This window comes from Cottoperca gobio, chromosome 21, assembly GCF_900634415.1.
Source record: "Cottoperca gobio chromosome 21, fCotGob3.1, whole genome shotgun sequence".
Taxonomy (NCBI): Eukaryota; Metazoa; Chordata; class Actinopteri; order Perciformes; family Bovichtidae; genus Cottoperca; species Cottoperca gobio.
This window is the reverse complement of record NC_041375.1, coordinates 21,753,983-21,773,021: the sequence shown is the minus strand read 5'-3', so window position 1 is coordinate 21,773,021 and position 19,039 is coordinate 21,753,983. Positions and strand designations below refer to the sequence as shown.

The window sequence follows — 19,039 nt, the reverse complement described above, 5'->3', positions numbered from 1 at the left end:
AACATGGGGGGTCTTTGGGGATTGACTCGCTTCTGGAGCCGGCCTCATGTGGCTTCTGCGATGGCTTAATTTTTCAGTGCGGAGTTTGCCTATCCATAAACACGACTCCAAATGAACGATAACGTTGTAACTTTGTATCTGCTGGACGTGTAAGTTGGTAACTGTTTGCTAACACGTTAGCTCTGGCAGATGGTTTGTCAGTGTTGTGTTTACAGTTTGTAAAAGCTCGTACCCCTAAGTGGCCAAACATTAGTTAATGCCGCTTTAAAGAGTAAAACCAGTGACCAGTGAGTTTTGCATAAGCTACATTTACATAAATGTTTTATTGATCTGGCTCTCCACCGTCAGAAGATTGCTCTGTGACCGGGACTTTCTGGGTTTTGTTTGTATCTCCAAATGTTGTTTATCCTGCCACCTGAAGTTCTCACCAATGAATGATAAAAAAAATACTTAGTAATGTCTGTCACCATACTAGGTTATGTGTCTGTCTTTAGCCCCCTTACCTCTCCCTGTGCCTGGTTCCCCTCCCTCCTCTCCCCCCCCCCTCTCTCTCTCTCTGAATGCCACAGGCCTATCACCCCACAGTCCACATTTAGACCTCAGTCTTTCCCAGACATTCAGACCCAGCTGGCTGTAGCAGGCCGGTAGTGCACGGATTCCCTTGTCTCCTCCGTCTTTTCCGTCCATAACCACCTCCTTTCCTTCCTCCCCTTCGCCGCCCTTCTTCTCTTTGCCTGGACGTCTGTATCTGATATGGTGGCAGTGCCTGCCAGATGTCTGAGTTGGACAGTGGTTTGAGGGTTGTTGTCCAGGGTTTGGCCAGTTGATCTGGTTTTACAAACGCAGACCTTCTGCTCCTCTTCCCCAGCCATGGAGCCTTTTGCCGAGGTAAGACACTCTGCTGACTCACCCCCACCCACTTCTGCTGGCCTCTGTTTTTGTTGGTAGCTGAAATGTGTGTGCTGGTGTGTGTTTGGACATGACTTTGTAACTGAAGCTGCAAAGCGAGAACACCAAGGCTTCTTTTACATTGGAGGTTTTTTTAATTTACCTTTTTAAAAGTAACGCATATTCACAATATTGTCTCTGTGGTGTCAGTGTTTAGTGCCTAAATAAAGCGTTCGTGTGCATGCATTGATTCTATGTTTGTAGCTGTTAAGCCGTGAGATGTCAACAGAGCCCCTCAAGCCTGTATTAATCATTCTGTTCAACTTAAGTTTAATATCCTCATTTCCTATTATGCTCATATTTACTATTTGTTTCAAGCGGTCTATATAGTTTACCATGACAATGTTTGTTTACAAGCCAAACACCTAGTTAAACCATGTCAGAAACATGTGAACACGAGCACCGCATGGCTGTTTAATCACTAAGTGTATTGGTTGTGGATATGTTCCATAAGACATGGTATTATTTGCATTGAGGCTATGCAAGTGAATGGTGACCTCTCCTTTGAGCTCAACATTTAGATAACAACTGAATTTCTAAGTACACACAGCTCTTGTGGCACAGAGATATATGCTACAGTTGTTGTTGCTGATTTATTTGATGTAAGTTAGCTTATAGCTAACTCTGGTACAGTTTAGGGTCCCTGTCAAACAAATAAAAGTGACATTGCAGGTATAAGAGACGGTGAACTGTACATGTCACCTCTTTTTCACAATCAATCACTCCTCAAATTCCTTATCGGCAGCCTGTCTCAATTGACAGGATTCCGGTGTGAGTTGTGGCGACCACAACCTCAATGCTGACCAGCAGGTTCTCGGCTTGCTGCCATGAAATGCACCAGCCAACCTGTCGACACTCTAACAGTTGCTTCTCCAACAAGTGTTTTCAACACAGTCAGTTCAGTACAGATGATGCAGGACAGGAGTTCCCAGCATCGTCTCGGTGGAGGATCATGTGTGTCTTTAAAGCGTAAACTAGCCGTTAGTAAACTGTTGATATGCTCTCTTTGCCAGGTCCCGTTATTTGAGATGGACCATGAGGAAGATGAGGAAGAGAATGTTCTCTCAGTGAAGAGTAAAGGTTAGCAAGAGAGGAATTTGTAACTTTGTGTTTGACGATAGCTACTATTCCTGTACTAATACTGTCTCTACAATCTGTACTGCTCTATTCTGTAGAATATCTCGCGTGTGTGCAGTGTAGGAAAGTAATCGAAAAGGTTGTCACGGCCACTGTGCTTCCTGACAGCAGTTACAAGTGCAAACAAACTCCAACCTCTATCTATATTGTATTTTATTATTATTGTTTTATTGTATTTTTCTTGTGAAGCACATTGGATGTTAAAGACAAATTGCTATAATAAAGTCAGTGGATACCTTACATGGTGCACATCAGCTCGTCAGTAGGGACAACCATTCACACACACACACACACACACACCGTTGGCCATCGGGAGCAATTTGGGGTTCAGTATCTTGCCCAAGGACACTTCGACATGATGCTCACAGCATCCTCACAGCCTCCTCACAGCCTCCTCACATCCTCCTCACAGCCTCCTCACAGCCTCCTCACAACCTTCTCACAGCATCCTCACAGCCTCCTCACAGCCTCCTCACAGCCTCCTCACAGCATCCTCACAGCCTCCTCACAGCCTTCTCACAGCCTCCTCACAGCCTCCTCACATCCTCCTCACAGCCTCCTCACAGCCTCCTCACAGCCTCCTCACAGCCTCCTCACAACCTTCTCACAACCTCCTCACAGCATCCTCACAGCCTCCTCACAGCCTCCTCACAGCATCCTCACAGCCTCCTCACAGCCTTCTCACAGCCTCCTCACAGCCTTCTCACAGCCTCCTCACAGCCTCCTCACAGCCTCCTCACAGCCTCCTCACAGCCTCCTCACAACCTTCTCACAACCTTCTCACAGTCTCCTCACAGTCTCCTCACAGCCTCCTCACAGCCTCCTCACAGCCACCCCTTTAACTTTTATAAGTTTATTATTATTATTATTATTATTAACCTGATTGACTTGATTATATAAAACCACATTGCTATGCACATATCAAACACAGATAGCCAACGTTAATCATGATTATTTCAAGAAGCTTAATATATGCTCTTGCGCCCCCTGCAGGCACAGATCCTGACACGTTCATATACATGAACTTCATGAAGACTCACTGCTGCTACGATGCTATTCCTACCAGCTCTAAACTGGTCATTTTTGACACGACACTACAGGTATGGGACACTGAAAAAAACAAAAACAGCATGACAGTTTTGTGCTGTGATTATTTAAACTGTGTGTGTGTTTTGTCAGGTGAAGAAGGCTTTCTTTGCTCTGGTAGCTAACGGTGTGAGGGCAGCGCCGCTGTGGGACAACAAGCTTAAGTGTTTTGTGGGTGAGCCATAATACATCTCTGTCTATATCTCTGTGTCAAAGCATATATATACAATCTAATATATGAGAGGTGTTCAGTACAAAACGGATCTGAATGGACTGAATCATCAGTGTCACACATATTTGAGCTCCCGTCACTAATAGTGCTGACAATCAGCTCAGATATGATTTATAGTAAATTACTGTTCCAAACTGAAAAACGGGAAAAACTACAATATAATCACAATATAATCTTGAGCAACCAGCGTCTTTCTTTCAACATGTTGGTCATCATTCCCATTAGTTATAATATTTTACTCACCAGCCGCATATCAGACATTTCTGTCGGAGAGAATACAAGCTAGTCTGTTCGCCAGCTTCATGACCACACGTCCAATTCAACCCAGTGATCTAAAACACTTACTTGGAAATTAAAATGAAATAATGATAAGTCAATGCCTTGCAGAACTACTTCCCTTTTCAACTCCAGGATTATAAAAGAAGGATGGGTCAAACTTTCAGTACCTTCATCAAATCAAATCAAATGTATTTATATAGCCCAATATCACAAATTACATATTTGTCTCAGTGTTCTTTACAGACTGTACAGGATACGACACCCTCTGTCCTTAGACCCTCTGTCCTTAGACCCTCGCATCGCAACTTCCTAAAAGAAACCCCATAATTAAAGGGGGAAAATGGAAGAAACCTCAGGGAGAGCAACTGAGGAGGGATCCCTCTCCCAGGACGGACAGACGTGCAATAGATGTCGTGTGTACAGGATAAACAACATAGTACAAATACAACATTTGACAGAAATGATGTTGTGTTGAAAAAGAGAAAGTTTGGATGAATCCAGGAAAATGTCAAAAAGGCTTCCCAGTGTCCAGCAGGACCAGGGCAGCAGGCGCAGCCACGATTCATGATCCTGACGTAAACTTTATCAGTGGCAACCTGCCACATGAGACACAGACACTCCGGGGATGATGCCCCGGATGATGAGTTAGTAACATACATTTACATAAATGCATACAGATAGAGAGGGAGGGGAGGAGAGAGAGGGGAGGAGAGAGGAAGAGAAGGAAGAGAGCAGGGAGGTGTCCCCCGGCAGTCTAAGTCTATAGCAGCATAACTAGGGGCTGATCCAGGGCAAACCTGAGCCAGCCCTAACTATAAGCTTTATCAAAAAGGAAAGTCTTTAGCCTGCTCTTAAATGTGGAGAGTGTGTCTGCCTCCCCAACACTGCTGTCACAATATATTTGGAAGTGAAAAAGTTCCACCCATGCTGGTATTTAATAGACGAGTGACCTACATTGGGTTGAAGCCCAGCGTCTGACGATTCAGGTTTCCTTACTGCGGATAGATGGTTTCAAATGATCCCGTCCCAGTTTGTGTGTTAACGTTTAAAAAGAAAGCAGGTCGACGACAAGACATTTGTATTAGATTACAAACACTAACGCCTCACGACACGTCCACCAAGTCAGTGAGTTTTCATTTTCTACGTGTAATTGATGTGGCGACAGCCTTAAACATGACTGTCAAGTGCATCTCCATCAGCATGAGGTGGTGAGGCCATAATGCTACTTACACACAGAAAACAAAGTTGTTGGGTGAATAAACTATGGAGATATGTATTTGCTGTTTTTAGATCACAACCACGAGTAGGAAACAACTTAAAGTGTGTTAGAGAAGAGAGATCATGCACATGATAAATGATCACTGTCAGGGAAACATAAACAAAAGTCATTGTTGTCAGTATGTGTCCTAACTATTTAAAATTGTTTTCTTTTATTACATTTTACTTTTGGGGAAATAATTTAATCCATGTTACAGGTATGCTGACCATCACTGACTTCATCAACATACTCCATCGCTATTACAAGTCTCCTCTGGTGAGCCGTGTGACCTTTGCATTAAATCATTTTGTTGTTCGCCTGTGAACATTTGGTGTTTCGTTGACATGCCAGGCACCACAGTGGTGTCAAATGATCCAGCTGTATAAAAAAAGAAAAGCAGGAATACATAATGACATATGCAAACTGTCATCGAGATGCTGAGCTGATGTTTGTTTTGTCTGCAGGTTCAGATCTATGAGCTAGAAGAACACAAGATCGAGACATGGAGAGGTCGGTACACCTGATCCTGATCAAGTTACTTTCTTTAAAACAATCTACATTTGGTTTTGGTAGTTTGTGTAAATAAACTTTCTCTCGGCAGAGATCTATCTACAGTACTCTATCAACACACTGATCAGCATCACTCCTGACTGCAGGTGATATATTACGTTAACATTAATGACGTGTTGTATTCTATTGTTTTATAGTCTTGTGTAGTTTTGGGCTTAAACAGGCAACGTCCCTGCGGTCCTTTAGCAGAATGCACTGATCTCACATCAGCACTCAGAGTTCACCTTTGTCTGAGTTGAGCTATGAAATCCATAATGTGTCTTGTTATTCCTGTAATTACTATAATCCTAATCATGAGCTTTCTTTTCTCCTCAGTCTGTTTGATGCCATCTACTCTTTGTTGAAGAATAAGATACACCGGCTGCCGGTCATCGACCCCGCAACAGGAAACGTCCTCCACATCCTCACTCACAAACGCATCCTCAAGTTCCTCCACATCTTTGTAAGACTTTTTCCCTTTGCAACACTTCTCTGGGAATATTCCTGGAGCATTTATCCAGATCATAATCATCAATCAAATTCACAAAATGACACATTTGTCTCAGGGGGCTTTACAGACCTACGACACTCTCTGTCCTTACACCCTTGCATCCCACCCGCTCCACAAATGTAATATATGAAAGGTTACTTGTCGTGATACAGGAAGGTGCTGGAGGTCGCGTTTTATATTTAAATATATGATTTCACTTATGTTTGACTTTTAGATATTATATTTGTCTCTTTCCTCCCTTACTCTCCCGTCCACTCCAGGGATCTATGATGCCTAAGCCAAGGTTTCTTCAGAAGCGGATCAATGAAGTGGCGATCGGTACCTTCAAACAGATCGCGACAGTCCAGGAATCGGCTTCTGTCTTTGACGCTCTGACCATTTTTGTGGAGAGAAGAGTGTCTGCTCTGCCTGTAGTCAACGAGCAAGGTAGAGCAACATCACACTCGACTTTTAGTGGTTTTAAAATGAGTTATTTTGCTTGTTTTGTGCATTGGAATCACAGTTTCGATACATTTTCTTACTTATTGTTGTACTGAAACAACTCTCAGCCTAACGAGCTTCATGTTAACGCCTGCAGTGGAGGCCATTTTTTGTTATTGTGTATTTCTGGTGTTGAAATTGGCCTCATCGTCATCAACAGCCAGTCACTTGCTTGTGATTCCTTTCCTTTCTTTTACGCATAATACTTTTCAGTTGACATCTATTTTTATATTTTGTCTGCGTGTACCCTCTGGTCTGTATATCTCTGTGTGTCTCCTCTGTAGGTAAAGTGGTGGCGCTGTACTCCAGGTTTGATGTCATTGTAAGTTAGTTTCATGCATCCTATAATAAGTTTTAAGTCATGCTCGAACAAATCGTTTTTATAGTTGTTTTTGTTGTTGTTGTCTTTGTCTGGTTGACATTTAATTCTCTGCACTTATATTTTGGGATGGTATTGTCACAGTTGGAAACGTAGCTACTTTGCGCAATACAAGCGAAGAGAACAAGGAAGTTTTTTTTACACAAAGGAATTTACAATAAGTTGTTTTTTTAACACCATTTAGAGCCGGCCCTCTGGTTACCCAGAGGCGGAGGCTAGAAATCCCAGCTGAACTAGCCTGTAGTTCTTCCTTGCATCAAACTACGTCACTGTCACATAAAACTACGGCGCTGGATACAGGAAGAGCAACATATTTTGCCATTTCTCGGCCAATATAGCACGCACTGACAACTGTGTTGCTTAAATCATCTACATGTACGATCAACACTGATTGGACATCCACATGATAGGTGGCAAATGTGCTGTTTTAGCACCTCAGTTAGTTTAAATCGGGATTGCAGTCAATGTAGTAAAAACCGTGTGATGTGGATGTAACCGTGTCAGTTAAACTGCTATGGAAGTGCACCAGTGGTGGTTGCTACTAGCAACAGCATGTTCAACTGAAATCAACTCTTTTTTTTATCCATCATTCAGAACCTGGCAGCCCAGAAGAACTACAACAACCTGGACATGACGATGCGGGAGGCCGTCTCCTCCAGAGCCTGCTGTGTGGAGGGAGTCCTCAAGTGTTACCCTTACGAAACCCTAGAGACCATCATCGACCGCATCGCAAAGGCCGAGGTAACGCACACATGCACCGACAGTCTGACTCATCTTTGTTGAACGTAGGATGAATGATGTGAACATATTGTGGTGCAAGTTGTTGGCTGTAGAAGAAGCACAATAATCAAAGGATAATAACCAAATGCTTTTTCTTTCAGGTGCATCGTTTGGTGTTGGTTGACAGTGATGATGTGGTGAGAGGGATTGTCTCTCTATCTGACCTTCTACAAGCCCTGGTTCTCACTCCTGCAGGTATTGATGCACTGTACTCCTAACTCCACCCCTTCCGTTCATCCCTTTGCTCTTTCTCTCAATATTATCCCGACATCTACCTTCACATCCTCGAAGGCTTCCTGCTCCTTCTGCCGATCTAGTTTCTTCTCTTCCTACTGACTAAACTCTTCTTCATCTTCAACTTTAAATCCTCCTGAAGACAATGAGGGTCTTTCTTCTGTTCCTGGGAAATCTTCTGACAAACAGGAACCAATTTCCTCCTGATCCTTTCAAGAATACTTACCAGGAATAAACAAATTACACCCTTTAGGTATTCATCTGAAGCCCCGCCCACCTCCCCTGCTAATCAAAGATCAACCTCTCAAATATTTTCTTGAACCTTCTGTTCCTTCAACCAATCACCTCATCGGGAACACACGTCATTTAATGTCCTCTAAAACTCATTAGAAGCATCAAACTAAAAGTCCCTAGTGCCTGCTTTGATACTTCCTGCCCCTGGAAAATAAACAAAAACCCCCGCCCAGCCAAAATCAACTTTGCTTTAACTATTAAATACCTAATCTTCCAATCCAACGGCCAAACCAGTTCAGTTGCCTCCATGAAAATCCTCCAATTCTACAAAGTTGGATGCCCCCCAACGTCTTCATGCTGCGGTTCCTTCTGTGAAGCCACCAGCACCTCTTAGCCAACACATCCCAGGTAGGAAGCCCATCCTAAGCTGCCAATGGCTGCCTGTCCTCGCTTGCATCGTCACTTTTTCTTTGAATTAGAAAGTCTCACTGCTGCCTGTTGTGGTTCTTCTGTAGATTCTCCAAAAGGTTCACATGAGGGGGGATTGGTACCTGTGTCGTTACAGCATCAATTTTATCAAAACATAGAGGAAACACACCTGTTTTTATTTTTCAATTCAGCATCTGTTAATGTAATGTATTACTTTCAAGAGGTTATATATACCTCAGTGAGGAAGTGAATCTGAAATCATTCACCGTCAAGGTGCCCCCATGCTGTTGTTATCATTCCAATGATACCATTCCCACCCATCTGCTCACATCTGGGGACAGATGTGTCTGTACTCAGATAATTGATGTGATGCTACAATATGTTTTGTAGTTGTGAGCATGTAAGAGAAAGTTAAATCTGATTCCTTACGTGACTTCCTCTTTTGTCACCTGATGATTCATGTTGAAAACAAGTGCAGATCTCCGCCAGGTGTTTCTGTAATGACCACTGCTTTTACGTTTGATTGAATGAATACAAACCACAGTTGTTTAACCCCGTCTAGACCAAACGTGTCAGATGTGTTTTTCACTCTCGTGTCATATTTAAATCTGCAGCCTCTCCATGCAGGCTTGTGTCTCACAGGCGTCACCGCAACCTGAATGAGTATATATTTTTTCGATAATACACGCGTGAATGCGAGGTTGATGCTCAATAAAAAGGCACGGAATAAATATATTTATCTACATGCTGTGTGTGGGTGTGCTGTCTCTGCTCCGGATTATAATCTTGCAGACTCTCCCTTCACTTTTGCTCAGCAGCTAGCAAGCAAAACACAGGAATTTATTGAGTGTTGCAAAGTATGTTTGGACAAACTTCACTGCAAACCTTTCCCTCTGTTCCAATCGCCTCCTTCACCTGTCTGCCCTGAGCGCAGCCACCGCTACACACACACACACACACACACACACACACACACACACACACACACACACACACACACACACACACACACACACACACACACACACACACACACACATACACACACACACACGCTGCCCTATTGAGCCACGATAATATGCATCAGTGTTGATGGAGACAGGAATATGCATGATGGTGTAAAACAGTCAATAAAATGTGTTTTCACACGACCACGAGGTCTTCGAGCATACAGTCATTAACGAGATAAACTCCGGAATACCACTACAGATCCAGCGACATACAGCGTTTTCTTTTGTGATTTTGTAAACTGGTTATCAGGTGTAATCAGTACATACACACACATTGTCATTTTAGACCATCTGAAGTAGATCAAAGTGAGTAAATCATATAATAATCATATCTATGTCAGTAGAAAACATTGTCCATAAATACTGTTAGGACATGCCGGTGGAACACCAGCAGCTCATGCTGATGCATCTCCAGGGATCAGCATGAGCCACTGAGCCACAGCAGCATACCATCGGACACTTTCAGATCTCGGCGCTACTGAAAAATGTTTTGCCTGATGGGTGCAGTGGTCTGCGAGATTAGCTGTGGACAGGAGACAGTGAGAGATAATAAGCGTCAAGAGTCGATATTGAAGTGGTTTGTGTTTTGGGAATTAAAGTGATGTCACAGAGGGAAGATTGATTTAATTGAGTTATTTGTAGCTGTCTGGATGTCCTGAAGATAAACCTCCTTTAGCCTGACATGTCCCAGAATCAGACCATGTCTCCCACCGTAGTTTAGCATTTCATCAGCAACTAAACTGAACAAAATATTGCAAAAGTTGAGGTTCAAAGTTCAGTCCAACTTTGGAAAAGTTGAGAAAAATAAATCCTTCATTTAGAAGCGCTTTGGATCATATCACATGATCTTCATCTGCAGACAGAGTACGGCTGCAACCAACCTTGAAGTAGAAATTTTGCCCAGTTCACAGAATTGTAGTTTCTTTATTTGAGTGCTTTTAAAGGGGACATATTAATAAGAACTCACTTTTCCAGTGCTTGTGCACATGCAGTTGGGTTTGTGGAGTAACTACCAACCCACACACTGTCAAAGACCTTTTTGGGATGTCAAGGTCAGAAAACATAAGATTCAACAAGCCGTTCAGATCTGGTTCTCCTTCCTAAGTCACATGCAGGCTCATTAGGATATAAACGCCCCTGAAAGTGAGCATAATGTTTCCCCCTTAACACTTCTTATCCTTGTTAGCTTAAAACATGACGCGGCTCATCTGATGAGGATCATGTGATATGATTGAAAGCTCAATAGCAGCTACTAAATGGACCTTGTGGTGAGAAATTAGCATGCTAGTCCGAAGATCTCACAAACCTCTCGACCTCTGTCAGCATGTCTTTACAGAACGCTGCGTTTACATCATACCAGATTTACCCTAAACACAAGCAGCCATCATCCCTGAAGTAGATCCATTTGTTTATTTAAAGAATACGTTGTGATAATAAAAACTATGTAAACACCTTAATCCACTCAGGCTGTATGAATACAACTTCCTCCTGTTTCTGGTTCCTCTGATATGATGTGAACATGTCTTTGAGTTCCAGCCTTGATGAAACAGTCTATAGCATTAGACTGTGTGCTTCAATGCCTATCGAATGGATTTAGTGCCGTGAATTATAGTTATAAGTGTTTAAATATATGTATAAGTGTTAAGTTTGTGTTCCTTCGTTCTACATATGGCAACGCCCCAGAACTAAACATTAGTTAAAATGATTTTATTGTCACAAATGTGAAACTTAAATGAAATAAAAAGTTTCCTTCTGCTCTTAACTTTCCCATTTGATCTTTTCCAGATACGTTTGAGGGATCATGCTTTCAAGGCTGAAGAAACCAAGATGGAGGTTGTTGTCGTTAAACCAGACGACGTGGTGGCAAAGTAACTCAGAGAGTAGCGGAGCGATGTTGTGGCTGAGAAGTCATCGGTTTCAATCCCAGTCCCAAAGACAAATGTGGCAAGAGAAAGTGAAAAGCCCCAAGTGCAGCTGCTCAGTGGACACCAACAGACTGCTGGGACACTGCCGGTGTTGAACTGTATCACAGGTGTGGCTGGAAGGCTGGATGCACATCCAAAGACTTTTAAACTGCGTCAAGTTTGAGGTTGTTTTTGAAAGTTCTTTTACTTTGAAATTTAGTTGTTGATGTAATGTTTGATGGTTTTTACTTTATTTTCTTGATTTTAGAATGAAATTGGGCATTCATGTATTGAAAATATTGGATCTTGCAATTTTCTAAATGCACTTATGTTCTGGTCACTGTCAAAAAAAAAAAGAATAAATATTTTTGCTTTGTACGGCTTCCTACAATACTCACACACTTGTTTTATTTTGAAAACACGGTCATTTAGTTTTGATGTGCTGAAGAACGTCAATATAGTGCAGAGGTAATCTAGGTCAAATGCTGGATAAATAAGTGGTGAATGGTTTGACTACCTGGTTTTAATACTTTAAACTAAACACCAGCGCTCATTACCTGGAAACACACACGATGTTTTCAGTGTAATAAACTTGAACCATGGCAAGAAAATGGACAAAATAAACACAAAATAAAACATGACCTATTCCGTTTTGAAGTTATCTTGGTGATTTGAGATTGATGCTATCATTCTCTGACTTTATTGTGTACAAGATGTTTTATTTATTAGCATTTGGTTCAGTAGAAATGAAGGTGATCAGACAGCAGATGTGTGTCTGAGCCTGCTGATCCTCTGACTGACGAGGTGACTGCTCTGTTTACCAGGGGTGGGTTTGTTTACTCTACCACTCTCATACATCCTGGTCACATGGTCACCAGGCTACATGAACACACACACACACACACACACACACACACACATTAGGTAAATAGCTCTGCTTCTGCTTGTATATTAATGTTTCTCCATATGTGACCTGAGGCCGATGACAACTGATGAATGTTATTTTATTGTTCATGTGAACTTGAGGAGGAAGCAGCATGTTCTCACTGAGCCACTGGTTCATTTGACAGCCAATGATAAGTAATGCAGGTGATAATAATACAATCAATACTACTGCTACTAAAAAATAGTATTCCGATTACTGCTTATACAATTATACAATTATGGCAACTACTATTCATACCATACCACTACTGGTACCAGTGCTACTTCTATAATAGTGTATTAAATATAAAATCAACAGAAACAATACAAATCATTGTCTTAAAAAATGTATAATAATATTAAAAAAATTAAGTGAACTACTTTTGTGGATTTTTAAACACTCCATCAGGTAATAAAGTAAAAATGAATAAGGAGCTGGCTGTGCATGAGCCACATGCTCCGTCTGCTTTACAACTTAGAACAAACAGTTCAGCACCAATCACTCAGTCATGCTGTTGCTTTCCTTTAAAGTGTGACTCTGTGTGAGCCGACACATCGTGTCCTGCTGCAGCAACTGATGAGTGACTCTGACTTCTGACTGCAGGAATGGATCCCAAACTAAGGTAGGAGACCGGCTCTGCCCTGATTACTGCTGTGGTGTTCAGTCGACCGGTTAATTTAGACTTTTACTGTGGTTGATTTTTACACTCTGCTTACCTGAATAAAGTTTGTGTAGTTTAGTTTCCGTGATCCAGACAGAACCCAAAGAAAGTCTCTTTCAAAGGTTCAAAGATTGTAATGTGTTTAGGTTCATGTTAAGTGTCCTCATTCATTTCAATGACACCCCTGTTGGCAAAGCAGAAGCTCTGGACAATTGGCTCAACCTTTGCTCCGACCAAATGTAACGTCATCCAGTAACGCACTACATCGGCCAATCAAATGTGTGCGAGCGCACAATCCTGTTAGATTATTGTGTTATCTGAATGTGGTAATTCAACTGTTTACCCGACGATCACCGAGGAGGCTTTCCAGAGTTGTAAAATCATCACTAAACAGCTGTGCAGTGTTTTATCATCTGATGTGCCTCAAAACTCAAACTGGACTACATTCCTGCACTGACCCGGCTCTTAACGCTTTGCTACTTCCAGTCTGAACAGCCGCTAAGAGAAAATCAAAAACAGTTTGTTCCCGTTTCTGCAGTGCCGTTATTTATTAAAAAGGCTGCCAGTACTAAAAGGACAGCAGTGATAAATTGGTCTAACACTTAAAGTTCCCCTCTACTTCACTGTGATGTTTGAGCCTCACTGTGCAGAATGATGTATACACAGAGTCTAATGTTTTCACATTCGTCTTCTGCAGGACAACGTTTCTCACCTTAAATCTGAGTTTATACGTACAACATCACAACGAGCTGGGAAGCTAATCACGATCCAATATGCAACTCTTGCAACAGTTTATCAGTATACTGAAAGCAGCAGAAAGGCAGAACTGAATACCCTTTAATATCCATTTATTTATCATAAGTGACGTCGTTATCGCGATATTTAATAAAGTAATCGCATATTTTCCTCATATCGTGCAGCCCTATAGTGAGTTAGGAGCCTTGTATGTTACCTACTTTCATATTGATAGATTCCGTTTCTTTTCAATTAGGGAGCAGATGTAAGTAAAGTACTTTTTATATGTCTTAATTAAAACATTTCTGGAACATCTAATGGTTGTGTGAATAATGGCTATTAATGATTGTAAGTAGTGAAGTGACTGTTCTGTGCTCACAACCTCTTAGGGAGGATGTCAGCCACACACACACACACACACACACACACACACACACACACACACACAAACACAGTGTAAAGCATTGTTTACACATGAAGCAGTTTGAAGTAGTCGTCCATACGTCGGTTGGACAGGACAGATTTTAATCTATACTCTACTGATGCTCCGTAAGGACTGAAGTCACTACGTGTAGACTCTGAGCTCAAGTTGCTGCGAGTGTGCTGTTAATAAAATGCTCTCAAGGGTCATTAATGACAAACAACCTGTTTTGGCCTTTTAAGGCTGTGTCACACATATCCGTATGGCAGAAACGTATGCTGGCGTATATGAAAATTGTGTCCAAATACGTCCAACCTTTCATCGGATCGGATCGGAAAAGTGAACGCATACAGATACGCATGTCTAACCTATTGATATCGCATCACTTCCTAATACAAACTGTATCAGACGAATACCCAACGAATGCATAACGTACAGAAATATGGCGTAAACAAAATATCGTCAACACACTGGTGTACGTTGATATAAGGTAAGGTATAAGTAGTATTCGTTAAGAGCAGGCGGTCTTACGCTGGCGTGCGTTGTTGAACGCTGATGTTACCTGACGTACCCGACGTGTGCTTCATAAGATATGCAGACGTTACGTGACGTTAGACATACGTGAATACGGAGTACGTACATGAATACTTACCTACGTAAATATAGTACGTGAATATTTACCTACGTAAATACAGTACGTGAATATTTACCTACGTAAATATATTACGTGAATATTTACCTACGTAAATACAGTACGTGAATATTTACCTACGTAAATACAGTACGTGAATATTTACCTACGTAAATACAGTACGTGAATATTTACCTACGTAAATACAGTACGTGAATACTTACCTACGTAAATACAGTACGTGAATACTTACCTACGTAAATATAGTACGTAAATACCTACGTGAATACCTACGTGACTACGTTAGAGGTACGTTAGATAAAGGCTACGTCGGCTGACGGTGAACCCTACAGCCAATTTATTGATAACGAGTGGATACCCTATTCCTACCCTATGATAACATGATGCCTGACGACGGAGTAACTTACTAAACGTGTTTCTACAGTACAGCTAGCGTTCGGCATGTTAGCCGTTCTCCAGCATCAACATGACGTGAACCAGATGGCACTTTTCCAGCTCCGTTGTCCAGACGCTCTGATACGTTTTGTATAAGTGATACGCTATCAATGTTTGACATACGTATAATAATTTGTTATGTATACGTCAGCTACAACACCGCTGTGGAAAAGTTTGACGTATTTGGACTCTGACACATTTTGAGCTACTTTTCATATACGCCGGCATGTTTCTGCCGTACGGAGCTGTGTGACAGGGCCTTTAGGATGGAGGAGTTGTCGTTCTGTTGTATTCAGTTCAGTTGAATACGAGCATTGCTTGATCTACAGCATGACTCCCATTGATGATGAAATACGACTGTCTTTCCCTTGTGGAAGTATTTATCTGCTGATCATGGCAGCATATTCTTTCCATCATGTTCTGTGACAGGATGCATTCCTCCGTCGTTACCTATGATGGATACAGTCCAGTTGCAGTCTCAACTAGTGGTCGTTTAGCAGTGGTTCTCTAATGGCGTCTAAATTAATACACATTAGGTCACGGACAAGATTCTTCCTCGAGGACCTCCATCTGAAAAGATTCTGGTTGTTAGATATGATTAAGACCAGAATGATGTCGTTGTCAGACACAGTTGAGGAATCATATTCTTCTTCCTGTTTTAAGATATTTTCAGATATTTTCACCATCACTCTCATCTGTAAAAGCTGAGCTGACATCCTCTTGTGAGAACATGAGGCAGCGTTAGTAAACAGTGATGTATACTTCTGCTGCTGTTACCACAGCAAGTTAAACATGGGGCATCAAAATATTTTCTTTACCAGGAGGAGGAAGGCCCTGAGCTGCACAGTCCGGTTTAAGGGATATTTAAGAATGGATCATGTTAATCATCTGAGCATAAAGAAAGCAGGTGTGGAGAGCGAGCAGGCCTTTTCCGTGAGGACGAGTTGAAGGATGTTTCGATAGGTCTTTATTTGCAGTGCTTAAGTAATGATAAAGGCACTTCTGGTGAGGGAGGGGTCGTAATGAGTGAGCAATTATGTTAACCAGACAGCTGACAGGATAATTATGTGATGGAAATGATCCAGGAGCACTCAGGTGATAACATGCTGTCTTATTCAGCTTTGTACAGAAAGTCTTAGTCTGAGCAGAGAGAGATGAGGAGGCAACAGATCCTCAGATATCAGATATCAGATATTAGTATTTAGTTGTAAACTGAAGGACTTGAACCCTCCTGCTGCCCGGTAGTAGACAAAAGGAAACTTCTCTGGACTTCTGCAGTATGGATCATTCAGACAGTCCTACAACTCAGCAGCGGTGAGCAGTTTAAAGGATTTTTGTTTTGAACATGTTGTTTCATCTAACTGACTGACATTAGCTCTCAGATTGATGTCAAGGTGCATAAAGAACATTTTAGAATTGATCAAATTAAAATATTTTGGGAATAACATCAAAAGATTTAATGAAATGATGAGAAGAAAATGAATCGTTCTTAAACAAATTTGTTAGAATTTTGTTTCTACTTACAGGTCATTTAGCAGATGCTCTTATCCAGAGCGACTTACAGTGAACTAACTACAGGGACAGTCTCCCTGGAGCAACTCAGGGTTAAGCACCTTGCTCAGGTGCACAATGGTGGCAGCCTGGTATTGAACTCGCAACCATCTGGTGTTGTATTTGGGAGCCATACCACTAGACCGCGAGACCATCACCACCCTCTCACGCAGCTTACACTTAAAACCACAACGATCAAGGTTTATGGCACCAAAATAATTCTTTGCAATTGTTAACTGAATTTAAAGACCTTTTTTAGTTTAGAGTATTTTAATTCTTGTGATGCATTTTTCCTTTTACAAAATGTTGAAAATCTGAACTCAGGACGTTCAATGCAGCCAGTCACAGACTCAGTTTCAGAAGCAGAGTTATTTACCTGACAGAGTTACACACATGCATCTAACTCACCGTGGTTTCTTACTTCTATGTCAAATAAAACTCAGAAATAACCAAAGTAATACATTAAGATAAAAATGTAAAGTTAGAAAAGCATTGAAGTAACGGCACACAGTGTCTGACAGCAGAGAGGCTCCTCTGATCCTCAGGAGGAAACTGACTGCTGCGTTATAATCATTACTTATTGCAAATAACAGCGATATAAAGAGTGCAAGTGATCGGGAAACTGATGACTCGTGTTTTTATGCTGATGACATGACATTCATCTAATCTAACATGTAAGAAACAAAGAAGATAAAGCTTCCAAATGTTCAACCGTTCTTAGTTGACAATGTTTATTTCCACTTCCAGGAAGTAACAGACCTTTTGTGAAATGAAGAGGATTTTATCAACTGTTGATATTTCTGTTTATCTTTTAGATATGTTTTCATCATGTATAGAAATATGTGATCAGAACTTCTTCTTCTTGTCTGCTTGTTCTTTATTAGTTCTATTTTATTATTTTTTTAGATTTAAAAATGATGCACAGAACACAAAACACATTTCAGGTGTAAGGAAATGAGCAAATATTATGCCAGCAGCTCGCATTTTGTTTTCGACTTCCTGCAAAAAGATGTAAGAGGTGCAACTCTGTCATATGACTAAGAAAGTTAGCTTTGACTTTACCCTGTGAGCTAAATTAAAACAAACATGTAGTCATCATACTAAATATTTGACAATAAATGACTGTCTGAAGTCTATGACCCCCCCGCCATCAGCACACACTCGATCTCCCTGGTGAAGAACCACCAGGCCTGTACCGCAGCCGTCTTAACTCCCGCCAAAAACAACCATAATGAATCCCACATCATTAAACCCAACATGGACGAGTAAACCCTCAAACATATTTACAGCTAAATCGTAACTTTCCCCTCATTGTTCCACGTCAGTGCGTTGTAGTTACACGTGAAGGTGATGTGTGACAGAGACGGTGGAAAATAAGATTTGACTGATTGAACGTTTCCTTCCTGCGAGCAGAAAGGCCAAGTTGATTTTTGGCCTGAAAGGAAAGAAGAAGAAGAAGAAAGTCAACACAGACCTCGTCCTGGCAAACAAGGGAGCTGTGGGTAAGGCCTGGAAAACAAACACACACACACACACACACACACACACACACACACACACACACACACACACACACACACACACACACACACACACACACACACACATCTCACATTGTGTCTTGGTTGTTTTTACAGAGAGTAATTATTCCTGTCATATCACTGTGGGTGAAACTAACCCTTGTCAAACAGTCCAGTTACTGGTGTGACAGCGTTTCTGGGTCATTCCTCATCATCATGGTGTAATTTTCCAGCACTAATGTGCTAATAACCGTCCTATGGATGATTTAAAGATGGGGGAAAAGCAGTTTGCTGAGTTTATACGTCACATCACAATTATGCTGAAATCTACTGTCTGCAGAGAGGAAAGAAGTACTCAGATACAGTTAAAAGTATTAACTGTACATGTGGAGCTCATTTTAACTACTTTTTAAACTCCTGGTTAGATTAATCTATAATATAATAATACATCGTGTGTGTGTGTGTGTGTGTGTGTGTGTGTGTGTGTGTGTGCAGACAGTGAGGTGGAGGGGTCTTCTGAAGCCTCTCTCCTGCTGGAAGGAGAAAACAATGAAGACCAACCCGGAAGCTCTGCAGTCAGAACCAGAGTAATACCAAACAATAAGAGGTATGAAACATTCACATTACATAACTTTCATATACAGTATGAGGGAGAAAGTGTGTTCAAGAAGCAATGCAGTTATAAATGT

General features: G+C 41.5%; 1 protein-coding gene across 4 annotated transcripts; it reads left to right on the top strand.

The window, feature by feature from the left end:
* Positions 1-578: 578 nt before the first annotated feature.
* prkag3b (protein kinase, AMP-activated, gamma 3b non-catalytic subunit) lies at positions 579-18,267 on the top strand. 4 transcript variants are annotated; one of them, XR_003834312.1, is made up of 14 exons: positions 579-888; positions 1,962-2,028; positions 3,079-3,185; positions 3,265-3,346; positions 5,158-5,216; positions 5,405-5,450; positions 5,542-5,596; positions 5,826-5,952; positions 6,261-6,426; positions 6,765-6,802; positions 7,454-7,600; positions 7,741-7,834; positions 12,906-12,997; positions 18,244-18,267. XR_003834312.1 is itself a non-coding variant. In XM_029459559.1 (13 exons), exons 1-13 carry the CDS (start codon positions 871-873, stop codon positions 11,361-11,363), a joined length of 1,038 nt encoding a protein of 345 aa, XP_029315419.1. In that variant the 5' UTR covers positions 580-870; the 3' UTR covers positions 11,364-11,998. The 4 variants fall into 4 exon arrangements, 2 of the variants coding, with proteins under 2 accessions (XP_029315419.1, XP_029315420.1); XM_029459559.1 differs by lacking the exons at positions 12,906-12,997; positions 18,244-18,267 and adding an exon at positions 11,332-11,998 and having other exon boundaries at positions 580-888; XR_003834311.1 differs by lacking the exons at positions 12,906-12,997; positions 18,244-18,267 and adding an exon at positions 11,332-11,998 and having other exon boundaries at positions 581-888; positions 7,741-8,515.
* Positions 18,268-19,039: the final 772 nt, after the last annotated feature.

Bases quoted from the DNA above. Each gene is read 5' to 3' on its own strand.
- prkag3b (XM_029459559.1), top strand. The intron at 6,803-7,453 runs GTAAGTTAGTTT...TCCATCATTCAG, and splicing joins ACTCCAGGTTTGATGTCATT to AACCTGGCAGCCCAGAAGAA. The intron at 7,835-11,331 runs GTATTGATGCAC...GATCTTTTCCAG, and splicing joins CCTGGTTCTCACTCCTGCAG to ATACGTTTGAGGGATCATGC.